At 39.9% G+C, this 13,799-nt stretch overlaps 1 protein-coding gene across 6 annotated transcripts in view; it reads left to right on the top strand.

The window, feature by feature from the left end:
- The window catches only part of fndc3a (fibronectin type III domain containing 3A), a 134,025-nt gene that overhangs the window by 48,123 nt on the left and 72,103 nt on the right, over window positions 1–13,799 (top strand). For 3 of the 6 annotated variants that reach the window (XM_051664879.1, XM_051664878.1, XM_051664882.1), the window contains one exon: window positions 5,122–5,197. In XM_051664879.1, coding sequence (XP_051520839.1) covers window positions 5,122–5,197 — 76 coding nt within the window. Of the gene's footprint in view, window positions 1–1,502; window positions 1,543–1,827; window positions 2,062–5,121; window positions 5,198–13,799 lie in introns of those variants that run through there. The other 3 variants (XM_051664881.1, XM_051664880.1, XM_051664883.1) reach the window with 3 other exon arrangements.

Raw genomic sequence — 13,799 nt, 5'->3', positions numbered from 1 at the left:
TGAAATGCTGCATTTGGTGCCTATATGGTGGCGTGTGGTGAACATCTTGAGCCACTAGTCGACTATTTGATTTTGAGTGATATGATCTTGAAGTCGTTTTGCACAACCCTACAAGGTACTGTTCCTTATTGGCTTTGAGGAAAGCAAATCTCTTGGTCTAATGGTCTGGTTTTGACTGTTATCACTCCGTTAAGGTATTTGAGAACTGCTAAATAAAGAGCCATATAAGCTTTGGGATCAGCACTGTATGAAAGTCTTGGCTCAGTGCAATTCCCATCATAAGAGGCAGTTTTCTTGCCCTAGGACTTGGTGTTCATGTTTTCTGTTATCAAAGAAACATTTTCCCCCTTCCTGTGTGGTCTACTATACAAAACAGGCTTAGGCTTAATTGATCATTTCCAAATGGAAACAGGTAGGTTAGTATTTTCCTGTGTTTATACCTGCTGTTTATACTTCCCTACCATTCTGCCTCCTTCAACCAGAGGACCAAAGCACACTGCACTAATAGAAGTGAGGGCTAAGGTGCTCCTCAACATAAGAGAAGCTGTTGTGCTTCATCAACCTCATCTCCTTGAACATCAATCACGGTATTAGTAGAAACAACATCGTTGTGTGAATGAAGAATAGAAAGAACGAGAGACAGAGGAGGGAAGGGATTTGAGTTGGTGAATTGGTGTCAGTTGGTGAATGAGCATGTGTCACTCAGTGCCCCCTTTACTAACGTTGCTACCAAAGCAAAACGCACAACAAAGAAGTCGATGATAACTTGAGGACCCTTACCCTTATTTTTAATTGCTAGATATATGCTGCTACAGTACTTGGCACCACCAGAAGGGGTGTTTTAAAAAGTCTGGATGACATCCATATTCACTTGCTCTCATGTGCATATGGTCGCCAAAGATCAGATAGTCACGAGTCTACACCAGTATGGCACAGAGGAAGAAGTGAGAATTACAAACCCTTGGAGGACAGAGCAATTGCGTCCACTCGTCCGTGGCCTTCCTACCTCACTCCTTTCATTCTCCTCCTCCCCCCTGTGAGCGTCGCATGGGCGATTAGCTGTCCTCCTCATTGGTGGCAAGCTGCAGACACCGCCAGGGCTTATTTGTTGAAGGGGTTGCCGTGGAGACTGGCGGTGGTGGTGAGGCAGAGTTGAAGCCAGCAAGGGAGAGGAGAGTGAGCGAGTCATCCATCTACTGCTGAGAGAACAGGAGGAGAGATAAAAAAGAAAGAGAGAAAGCGCAAACATGGGCTACGCTCCTGTTATCTTGTGAGCCGCTTCCAATTTGTGCACTTAGGCGAGACCTCTACCCCTTCCTCTTGCTGGGGTTCTGCTTAGGGGGTTGAAGAGTTCACACGGGCACCCATGTGTCGAACACACCGTGCAGCCCTGGCAATCTCATGAGCACTGGGTGAAAGCCGGAAGAAGGGTGGCTCGGACACCCAAAGTGCAGGGAGGGTACCAGATACCAGATTTCTTAAAAACAATCTGTCAGCCCGTTGAAGCAGCCTTTGCTGGATGAGAGGGAGATGCGTGCTACAGTAAGTCAAGATTCAGTCTTTTCTAACACAGACATGTGCATGACATCTCAACTGCATGCTGCCAGGGAACGGAACTTGGAGAATGTGTCAATAATGCAGTGCAGGAGAGACGGAGAGCTGTAACACAGAGACAGAGGGGAGGGGGGAGATAACCAGCTGTGCTGCAGAACAAAGGAGTAATTGCACGCTCACACACGCAAGGAAATGCGCACACACATGAACGCAACAGCATGTAGCTGCTTAAACCTAATTCAATAAGTCCTCCCTCGACCACCCCCATTGCTGCGTGCACTGTTGCTCACGCTTCGCCCTTCGCCGCAGCTCGAGAACATGCTCGAGTGTGTGTGTGTGTGCTAGCCACAGGGATAGCTGGTGTGTCTCAGTGGCACTCATGAATGGACACAGAGTGTGAGACGGTACAGAGTACAGAGGATGGCTGTGCTAGGGGAGACCTTTAGTTGGAGCCCCAAGCTGTGGGAGTTTAGACGCTATAACTGTGACTTCAACTACAAGTCTGAGGTAAATGAAACGCGCTTGCAACCAAGTTTATTTCCTGCAAGATGCATGCTGGTAAAAAGAACGCAGTGCTAGTTTTAAGTTTGTGTCTTCTCATATGGCGTTATTTGCTTATGGTTCTTGATTGAGACTGCTGCTGTTGGATTTTAAAAATGAGGCATTAGAAAGCTGATCACAGTTGATTTGTGGTTGGGGTCGAGGTCCTTGCGTTCAGTTGGTTTTTACGTCTGGAAGGACTGTCAGTTCTTTACCCTCGGCTGAAGCGAGAGCTGAGTGTTCCTGTTACTCTTGGCATGGCACATTATTTGCACTGTTTTACTTGTAGGCTTTGAGAGTTTAACACTTTTGAGAAAAAGATTTACAGTTCTGCTTACAATTGGCACCTGAAACTAAACTCTCTTCGACACATTCTGGTCTGTTTCACTGAATAGTCTTTAGACCACCAAATTTTTCCTTTGCGATGGTGTTATCATAGAAAAGCAAACATTTTTGTTTCTTGCGTGGGCATTAAGTTTTGGTTTAGTATTTGTCTTATGTCATATTGACTGTTTTAGAATGGAACTACGACATTTTGTGGACTTTGAAATTTCCCTGTGTTTGTTCTACCTGTTGACTGATAGCAAATTGCACTTCTCGATGCTCTCAATATGACATTAATCATGGTTCATCTGCGTCTTCGATGTGACTCACCCCGTTCCGTATCCTCTCATGAGGAACACATAATCACGGAGCGCTCGGGAGTGAAGGACCATCTAGAGCCGAGCAAGGGTGTGTATATTTTACAACCAGCCAGTCAAATGACTTCCTGCTAGAGTCTTTCAGATCAGGACCCCTTCTCTGCTGAAATAGATCAGTTCTCCCGCTCATCTCTGAGACAGATGTGTCATCAGTGGTGCTTTAACAAAAGCTCAATGGAAGACTGACTCATTGAACAAGTGGTACTCTGATGAGCAGAGCCTACCTCTCCATCTGATTTGAGACCCATACCGGTGACGTGGGTTTGGACGTCACAGCCAGTGTTGTTGTCCTCTCCACTTCACCATCATTCATCCTTGAGTGACCTAATGTCAGCGATTGCACCAGGTTTATCGAACAGTGGACTCCTGCCTTGCCCTTCTTTGTTGTGCAGTAGAAGCTGGCAGGAATGTTTTTGTTTTTTTATAATTAACTGATAAATGATACATTTCTTGCCAAATAGTTTCCAGCACTTTGTTTGTTTTGTTTACTTTCACATTTAATTACTTGGCAGACACCTTCTTACCAAAGCTGTTCAAAGCACAAATGTGAAGTTTACATAGTGTTGATGGCGTGACAACAACTAATGCGTTATTCATTAACTGCATTTCTAAATTTTTATGAAGAAAATGTGAGTGGTGTTTGCTCCTGCAAAAGTCGCCACCATGATGCTAGGGTTTTGTGGGTGGATGCTAGATGGTTTCTTACTGGGCCAAGTCTCAATGATATTCTTGTCCCTAGATACTATCTACTACTATCTAGATAGATCACTACCCTGATAGCACATGTACATCACCCAGACACCTATTTAATATGTGTTTACATCTGGAAGAAGTATTTTTTTGTTTTACAGCAAGCACTCTTTGAGCCTTATCAAGAATCAAAATTAAATTATGCAATTTTAAGTCAGGTGAACACACAACCTGAAATGTGACACCTGTATGAAGATGACAGTAGAGGTACCACACCACTAGATATGTTTTAGATGAGAACAAAAGCTAACTCGTAAAAACATTTAAACCATGTTCTAACCAGGCATGACACAAAGTCTCAGATGTCAATAAAAGATTCAGCAGATCTTTAGGAGACGTTTATGATTTAGAATGTTTGTAACTGATATTTTTAAGATGTTAAGCAGATGTTAATTAGATTGTGATGCCTTCCAGATGAAAAGATCTAAAACAGACATCTCACAGATGTATGTGTGTTATCTGGGTATTAATTACACTAATAATTAAGCTCATCAGCAACTATCTGGAATGTTGGTGCAAGTTTAAAATACAGTTTTCCAATTTGGAATCCCACCTTTTTTTTTTTGTCTTTCTTTGTTTGCAGTTGTCTTTTGACATAAATTGTGATGTCTATGAGTGTGAGATATTGTAGAAACATTAAATGAAATTCAAGCATGTCAGGTTCACACACAACTCCACTGAGCCACAGTCATTGATCTGAAAACTGGAGGAGTTTAGAGCACCTCAAAGACAATAACAGATCCATTTTGACGTCTCTATTGATTTCACAAGATCTCACTAGAAACCAAAACATGTTCCCATCAGGCTTTATTTTTGAAAGGCCTGGAATTAGCAGTGTATTGCCGCCACCCGATGGCTGGTGTGAACAACTTAGTAACAAAAAAATAACAAATGTATTCCCAGTTTTCGCCCTCCTTTTCTGGGAAACAGAGCCCATGCGTCATAGCTTGTAAACAAGAAATGTTTTCTATTTTCTACTGCCCTCAGAAGTGGATTTGTACGTTTTCAGCTATTTGCTTGCCAGTTATGTATAGCCATGGTAAAATGAGGGTAATAGCAGCATGTTTGTGCCGTGTTGCACGGTAGCCACTTTAATGCTTGATATATTAGTCTGGAATAAAACTGAGCCACGTGGACCATTCGGCTGATGTTAGATTAGGTCAAGATGAGGGCAGCAGGAAGTTTAGTTTAGATGTTATTTATGGAGCCCTCACAGGTTGGCCAGTTTAAATGCTGTTCACTACGCTTCTTAAAAAAATGCTGGAGCTGGTCTTAGCTGGTCTCGCAGTCCCAGCTTAGACCAGGTGTTTTTAGCTAGTGCGGCTGGGAGACCAGCTGACTGACCAACTAAACCAGCTGAACACCTGCTTGACCAGACCAGCTTAGACCATCTTTTAACCCACTTAGGCTGGTTTAAGCTGTTCCTTTCTGCTGGAAATTGTTTATTTTATTTTACCCCATCTTCTATTTTAGTTTACAGAATTTTCGGAATAAGGGAGTATGTTTATCTGGGGTACTGAGTTTTGAAATGGTTCAAACAGACTGTTCCATTAATGGCGTCTCTTGTTCTCATCAGGTAATCTTGGTGCAAGTAAACCCAGGAGAGGCCTTCACGATCCAGCGAGATGATGGTCAGTTTCAGTGTATCACAGGTAAGACCTCCTTGGCTTCCTCTTGTGTTGAAGAATTTCTGTGTGATTTAACTTGTAATTACATTCATCTAGGAACAAGTGGTCTTACTTTCCCCAAATCACAAGTTCAGAGGATTGTAATTACCACTCTGAGACTTACCCGGTTATTAACTGCTGTTAAAGTGCTGATTAATACCTATAAAACCTCCTAATTGATTGTGATGTGAGACGCTGTGTTCCTAAATACTTGCAGACACCTTTTTTATTTTAAAAATATGTAAATAAAAATATGTAAACTCTTTGTCCCAAAATGCTCACTTTTAAATGTAAATTATGCTGTAATTTTCTTTCTTTAATCTATTTTTTTAAAAATACAGCTTTAATTTTCTGCCTCAGTAGTGTAAAACCAGGTGTGCCTTTATAAAAAGCTTTATTAGCTCCCAGTTTAAAACCCTAAAGGAGCAAAAAAAAAAAAAAAAAAAAAAAAAGCGTAAGTCATTGGAGAGTTACAACAAAGATCCGTTTTACGAAAATTCACAGCAATGCAGCCCTGGTCGGAATGGCGAAAAACAACTGACTGGCTGTGATATTGTCACTAGGCATCATCTCATTGAGGGAAGAATAATTACTTGTTGCATCGTTTGTTGTTAGGAGGGTGAGGTGTTGGATTACTGTATGTTCTCCATAAATGCTTCATTGCATCTACATGCAGTCCAATCCCTCCACTGATATCACTTCCCACGCAACTACATCATGACTCTAAGCAGATCCCCCCCAGTTGAATCAACACTTCCACATTCACTAAGAGAGCCATCCAGTGTTGGGTCTAATTGCCATATGTGTCGGAAGCTCAGTCACAACAGTCAGCTAGTGTTTTCCGGGTCTCGGCGGGGTTGCAATGAGATGTCTTCCACCCTCTCTTTGCCTGCGAGGAGCTCTTTTGTTTGCTGCCATTGTGTGGGACGGTGCGAACACACTGCAAACTGCCAACCTCCCTGATTGGCAGTTGCTGCAATAGGAACAAGTGGAGTCTGACTGTAATTGAAAGATTACTGTGCCTTTGGAAACTATTGATTAGAAAAACAATCGCATCCAGTTCATTGTAAGTGGTAAGCTTGATTGTTCCGCTCCTAGTGGGCCTGATTAGCTTGGCAGGGATTTGAACTCGTGAAAGTAAGCGGCCGGTTGCATTGAAATGAGATCGATGTTATCATCGGGCATTAGCGTTTGACTAAAAACCCACCAATCGAAAGGGTGTGTTTTGTTTCTTTTTTTAGTTACGGCAAGCACTGTTTTAGCCTTTAATTTAAATTACGCAATTTTAAGCCAGGTGAACGCACAACCTGAAATGTGACACCTGTATGAAGATGACACTAGAGGTACCACGCCACTATATGTTTTAGATGAGAACAAGCGCTAACTCAAAAAAATTAAAACGTGTTCTAACCAGCATTTGTCTGTCCATGCTGAAAGTAAATTTTGCGTGACACAGTCACAGACATTCAGACATACTTTGTTTAAAGAGCACCTATTATGGTTTTTCAAATATTACCTTTCATGTAGTGTGTTATATAGCTGTTTGTGAATGTAAAAAAGTCTGCAAAGTTTCATAAATCAAAGTGCACGAAATATGGAGTTATTGACACCCAAAAAAAAGAACCGATTCTGAACACCTGAAATGAGTCGTTAGTAATTCCAGACTTACTTCTTGTACTAACCTACGTAATTTGGTAACAAAAAACCCGCCTCTGGTCTGTTTACATGTACAGCCAGTGCACACTGTTAGCCTGTTAGCTGTTAGCCTCTGCTAACCGGCTAACTCACATTATTGTCAAACTACATATAAACTTACCACTGAGAAACATCCTATTCTCGTCATGCTTGCGATGGTGGTTCGGGTTGATCTTCCGGTGTATCACTATCGGACTCGGGCTCAAATTGGTAAGGTAAAACAGACATTTTTTCAGACGGAGCTGAAACTCGGATATGGTAGTGGGCGTTTCCTTTCCGACACGCGCTGTAAGCGGTGGACCAATCACAACAGACTGGGACATCTGACCAATCAGAGTAGAGTAGGCTCTCTGAAAGGAGGAGTTTAGAATGAATCCTTTAGAATGGATCATTGGAGTCATTTTTGACACTGGGGAAAAAAAGTTAATGCTGCAATTTAAATTATGAGCAAATTAAAGTGTTTTTTGACCTTGGATGCATGTAAATCAATTGTATGAGACCTTTAAAACAAAATTAGGCACGTTTAAAAACCATAATAGGTGCACTTTAATATTCCACTATGTAGAACATGATTTTGGACCAATGAGATTACATTGTGGGTGGGTCTACCAAGTGCAATGCAATGAAAATAGAAACTACGCGACCCACAAAATGTAATGACAAAAACTCGGATTTACATTGAATAGCTTTAATAGCTTGTCACGCCTAGTTAGGGTACGTGTAAAATGGATTGTTCTAACTCTAAAATCTGATTTGATGGGCCACAATTTTAGCTGTTGTAAAATAGCCGATATACGTACACCTTTGACCACACATCTATAGTCTGTATTAATACACCAAGTTGCAACATTGCTTGGCAAATGAAACGGTCTAAGTTGTTGATTCGAAGTATAGAAACAATTTATTTTAATTTTATTTCAAAATACTCTGGTATATGCAAATAAATAAATACTTTGAGAGTGTAGGGAGATGGTCTTGATTGCGTCATTCCACAATGCATCATGGGAGTGAGCGGTCACTGCATAGCTCGTTTGGTGCACTTTGTCTGCCGTGATTCTCTGATTGGTGGATCGTTTCTCATTAGGATAATGGGTAGTGTAATTCTTCACCAGAATTTACTCTAACCCTTTCCCACGAGAGTTTTTCCTGTATGGACAGATCTCCCAGCATGAATTCTTTAATGCCCGCTGTAATTAAAAAAAATCTTACCTTACACTTCACAGCAGATGCACTGGAGGACAGATTACATCACAGCAGATGTACTGGAAAACTGATTATATATTATCAAACATATAATGTGATTTTTAGATGTTTATAATGCTTTATTATGATAGAAACGATGTGATTTTGAACGTGATAGCCAGCTATGCGCGCAGTCATATTGTATACACTGCAGTGCAGCATGGGATTCTGAGTTCGTCAAGCATAATAGGTTCTAAAAATCTAGCCTTTTCACTTTTTTTGCACTGAAAGTGGTGGGAATGAGTGACGGATGGAGTGGGAGAAGGCTCGAGTGCACTAACTGGTTTACGTATTCTTTGTTTGACATCAGAAAACATGGCCGCATCGCTGCATCAAAACAGTGTGCTCCAACGGTAAAGCATTAAACTTTTATTTAGTGATTGTTTGAATGTTTGTAATATAAAAAAAATAAAGATATTATGATGTTGAAAAAGACTATTAGAGCAGCTGGTTCATTAAGAACTGCTTTAGTCCTTTTTTTTGCTGGCAAACAGCAGCACAAATGTATATCACACTAGTCTGATCGTACGCCTCTGAGCCCAGCCTAGTGTAATCACACCGGATTGGTCCGAAATACTTGCCAAAGGGTCAAACAGCATTAAAAAGATTAAGTAACGTGGATTGATGGCTTAAACTGAAACATATACTGTTGATTAACAACCTCTGAGCTCATGCTAGGTCTGTCTTTAAAGGTATGCAAGTTATCTTTAAATATTCCCCAATGGAGAAAATTAATGGAATTTTATTGCTTCCGGAACCATCTGTTGTGCTCTATTGGAATAATCCAATCAAGACTGTGCATTACAGTGATTTTACCTCTTTTTTTTTTCTTTTTTACTTTAATTGTGATAAAAATCACTGTTACGCACAAACTCATATGGCTTTTTGCTTTATTAGACTTAACATTGTTAAGCAAAGTGTAATTTGATAAACCCAAGCAGACATAATGGAGTATTTAAGTGTTCATCTTAACACAATCTTCCTGTTGATGCGCTGAGGTCTTTGTGGGACAAATATCCCTTTCCCTTCACAAAGGGGAACAAGAGTCGGCTAAAGTTTGGCACGAGCTTCACCGAGAGGAAGGATCTGAAGAGGAAGAGTAGTGTGGGGCCGCCGTACGCTGGTCTGTCTTTGGGAGTTTTTGTCTGTCAGTGACGTGAGTGGAGTGATGACTCACCATTGCTTGAGCAGAGGAAAGAGTGTGTTTATGTATGTGTGTGTGTGTTTAACCCCTAACCTTAGTGTGAGCCGAAGGTAATGCTAAAATCTGCAGGATGAACCAGAGTGAACTGGTTTGTCCCACTCTTCCTGGTTTCTGTATTGGTGCAGATAGGCATTTGTTCTAATTGTAAATTCATTAATGTGTTTTCAGTAAGTGGAAGTATGTAAATATCAAATGTGCACTATGGCGCTGCTTAACTGTCAGTTTAAAAGAATAGTTCACCCAAAAATGAAAATTGTCATTATTAACTCACCCTCATTTTATTTCAAACCTGTATGACTTTTTATGTAAAACACGAAATCTTGTGGAAAAGATAGAATATCTTTTCCATATAATGTGAAAGGGTACATGAGCTGTCAAGCTCCAAAATGAAAAAAAACAACAAAAAAAAAACATAATAAAAGCATCATAAAAGTGGTCCAGATGACTTGTGCACTATATTCCAAGTCTTCTGAACTAATGCAATAGCTTTGGGTGATGAACAGACCAAAATTCAAGTAATTTTTTCTGTGATAATCCTCTCTTCTTCCGTACTGTAGCTCTCAAAAATCATTGTTGCTTGTGTTCAGTTAAACTAAACAAACATCTCCTTTTGTGTTTCGCGTAAGAAAGAAAATAATACTGTGTTGGAACAAAATAAATAATACTGGGATGGAACAAAATTAAGGTGAATTCCCATTTTTGGTTGAACTATTCCTATAATGTGCCAAAGAAGACTCATGAGGGGTAGAGAGAATGAGGACAGTGACATCTGAGTGGGAAACTTATTAACACGGACATTTAACTGCTGTTAACGTTTCTTTATGCCGCTGGCTGCCCAAGATATGGGCATTGGCGGTGGGCCTGTAAGTGCACTCATTTATGCGGCAGGCTGAAGGCGCACATACTTGATTGTGCTTACGTCTCTTGATTACTCATAGGATTTCGGCCAGAAGTTTGTGTTCAGACGTTCCTTTGCTGTCTGTCTAGCTGGGCTACAGACAGTAGTCTTGTAATGTTTGTTTTATTAACCACCTCATTCCTTTCTTATGGTGCATGCTAGGCAATTATTGCTATTACTAAAGAGCACAACAGTGCCCATCCCTTTTTTCAGAAGTCTTGGTTTTGGAAGTATTTTTCCCATTTAATTATTCCATAGGGATTTTATAAAATCATTCATAAGAGAGTTCTAAGTAGATGACGACCGATAATGGATTTTGCTGATACGATAACTAAGGTGGTGGAAAAGGCTAATAACCAATTAGTCAGCCAATAGTTTTTAAAAATCAATTTATAGAAAGATCAAAGATTTCTTAGTCTTTCCTTACTATGACTGGCACAGACATTGCAGCTACAAGAGTCCAGAAATTAATAAAATCCCAAAAGCAGTTTGGGCTTGTTTTGTACATCAAATAGTGTTAAGACGTTCTTTCTCCATCATTTTATGACTGACAGGGAAGCTCTTTCAGAGATTCTTTTATTTACTGAGATAACAACCTCCGCGGCTCTATCATAGTAGAGAGCGTAACGGTCAACTAGTGTGTTAAGAGCGTGTTCCGCCCATAGAATATCTATGGGATCGCCGCGTTATGCTGTTTTATGCTAAGCTTGTAGGCTCTACTTGGTAGAAGGGCTCTGGCGCTGTGGCGTGTGCATCAGTGTAATGACTCCGGGTGGACACATTACAAAGTTTCCACCCTTCACACCAGTGTTCATGCTGTATAAACAGAAAATGCGTTAATCGCGATTAAGAAAAATGAATGCGTTAAACTTTCTTAATTAATCGTGTGCGTTAACGCGTTAATTCTGACAGCTCTAGTGTGTGTGTGTTCATGTGCGTGTGCGTGCGCGTGTGTGTGTGTATATATATATATATTTGTCTACCTCTAGTTCTAAGCCATAAACCAAGCCAAACAGCTCCAAGGGGAATCCAAGATTAGAAACTTAAATTTGAAGCAAAAAAGTATTTGAAAATTCGATTTAACGTCTTTTATGAGGGAATTAACTACTGTACAATCCAATGAAGCATTGCAAATGATGTAATCAAATTAAAAATGATGGAACTATTTAAAATTAATGATTTAAAGTTCTTGATTATGAGTATAGAAACAGTATATTTTAATTCTATTGCAAAATATTCAGATATATACAAATACACAAGTAGTTCAGAGTTAGACTGTAGGGAACCTGACTCTCTGATGGGTGGATCTTTCTCTTCGGGATCATGAATAGTGTAGTTCTTCACCAGGAATTCCACTATTAAACACGTTTTTTTAATAATGTTTTAATAATGCAGACTGGTGGCTTCAACAGGAGAAAATATCCTAAAATAACAACCTCTTTGCAGTTAGTCGTTTGAGTTTATAAGTTGTTGTTGTTAATAATCAACTTCCCTATGGAGAAATGAATAGGATATTAATTTCCAGAATCTGACTGTTGTGCTTTATTGCTCATACTTATGGTTATGGATCTTAACAAACGCCTAACCTCGATATTAATCTGTGGTACGTAACTTGTCCCACACAGTTGTGCAATAGACACGAATGATACCTTAAATTATGCAAGAGAGACATGCTAATACTTAAGCGTGCAAATTTTCCCTGGAAATCACCTAGCAACCACCCAGAACACCCTAGCCACCATCTAGCAACGCCCTGGCAACCACACTGAGCATCTTGGCAACCACATAGCAAAGCACTCACACACAACACCCTACCATTGTGGCTTTCTTCATATAAGGTAAAATTCAAAATGTTCTTCCTTTTTGTACTTTCATCACTTTGTTCCCTCCACTCTTTCATTATTTCGTCCTCCTTATCTCTCCTCACGAGTGCTTGAACTTGTCGTGACAAACGTTTAGAATGACAGGTCACATCTGGCACCCGGCGTGTTTCCAGGCTGACATTCAGACGTCAAACTGCGGACAGCCCGAGAGTCACAGACTGATCACATATTCCGGGTGACATCACACACTTCACTGTTGACTCACCTTATTCTAGTGCGTCACAGGCCTTTTATCTGATTTGGAAAAGTATGGTATATTTTATGTTCATAATTTGATTTGCTTGTGATGTTTTCCCTAGAGGGAAACCCTCACAGAACCTGCAAGAGTTCTGGAGTCCATAAGAACCTGAGCGCAACGCAGCCTACCTATCTGGCCAAGATTTAGAAACTCCTATCCACCACTTAGTTTACCATTTTCTCTCCAGACTACTGAGTGACCAATAACTGTGAACCTTTCTTAAAAAAACAAACTACCAAAACGTATCATGTTATTACCATGTTTTTAAGGTATTAAACTAAAAGTTTAATACTAGGGTTAGGGGTTTGTTCAGATCTGGTACCATCACTAAACCATGCCCTCAGCACCTTTTTTTAGGGTTTAGGAAATGGGCCACAGACTGTTATGTACAGCAGTTTTGTATATGGTTTCGGCTTCTGTGTGATGTATGTGTTGGCACAGACTTCCGCTGAGTGTGTGACGTGCTTTGGAGGCATTATAATGTGTTTGTTTGTCTCTTATGTGTGTGTTTGTTTGTGTGGGTGGGAACTTTTCCCTGCGAGTAGACATTTGTGTGGGTGTATTTATAAGGAGTTACTCACCGGAACAGCTTGGGTTGTGACTGCAGCCAGTGGTCAGCTCTCTGTAGTACGACCAGGTCCATTAAACCATCCAGAGAAGTCCTTAGTAATGTCACTAGGTCTGAAAATAGTTCACAGCTTAATTCCACTGCCTTTTCTTTCTCTCTAACATATAAGGGCTAAATCATTTTTTTAAGACTAAACAAAAACAATTATTTGCCTATAGGTCGACACCAAAGAATATTTTAGTTTATCAATCATTTGATGTCAACCTGAAGGTAAACAATCATTTTATTTAGGATCAAAGGAATGATAAACACTTCTTTGATATCAACTTGTAGGCAAACAATAATTGTGCTGAGTAACAAAGGGAATGTTAGTCTACATTTATCAGTTATTTGAGACTCAAGAAAATTATATTTTGCTTATAGGCTGACATCAAAGAACAAAGGCCAAATGACTTATTTGAGACTAAACGAAAATGATTAGTTGCCTATAGGTTGACATCAAAGGATATGTTGGTCTGTTTATCACCCATTTGATGTCAGCTTGTAGGCAAACAATCATTTTGTTTAGTTACAAATGAAATATTTGTCTAAATCACTCATTTAGATTATTTGCCTATAGGTTGACATCAAAGAATATGTTAGTCTATGTTTATCACTCATTTGGGACTAAACAAAAAACATTGTTTGCCTATAGGTTGACATCAAAGGACACATTTGTCTATGTGTTTGTATGTTGGCGATACTAAAGTTTGTCTTTTGTTTAAAAAAAAAAAGAAAGTATTCACAATTAAATTTAAAATCTAGAATTTACACGAGAGAAAAAACAGACAAGTGGTCTGGAAAAGCAAAGCCAAAATAA

Source organism: Myxocyprinus asiaticus, chromosome 31, assembly GCF_019703515.2.
Source record: "Myxocyprinus asiaticus isolate MX2 ecotype Aquarium Trade chromosome 31, UBuf_Myxa_2, whole genome shotgun sequence".
Classification (NCBI taxonomy): Eukaryota; Metazoa; Chordata; class Actinopteri; order Cypriniformes; family Catostomidae; genus Myxocyprinus; species Myxocyprinus asiaticus.
This window is presented reverse-complemented; position numbering and strand designations above follow the sequence as displayed.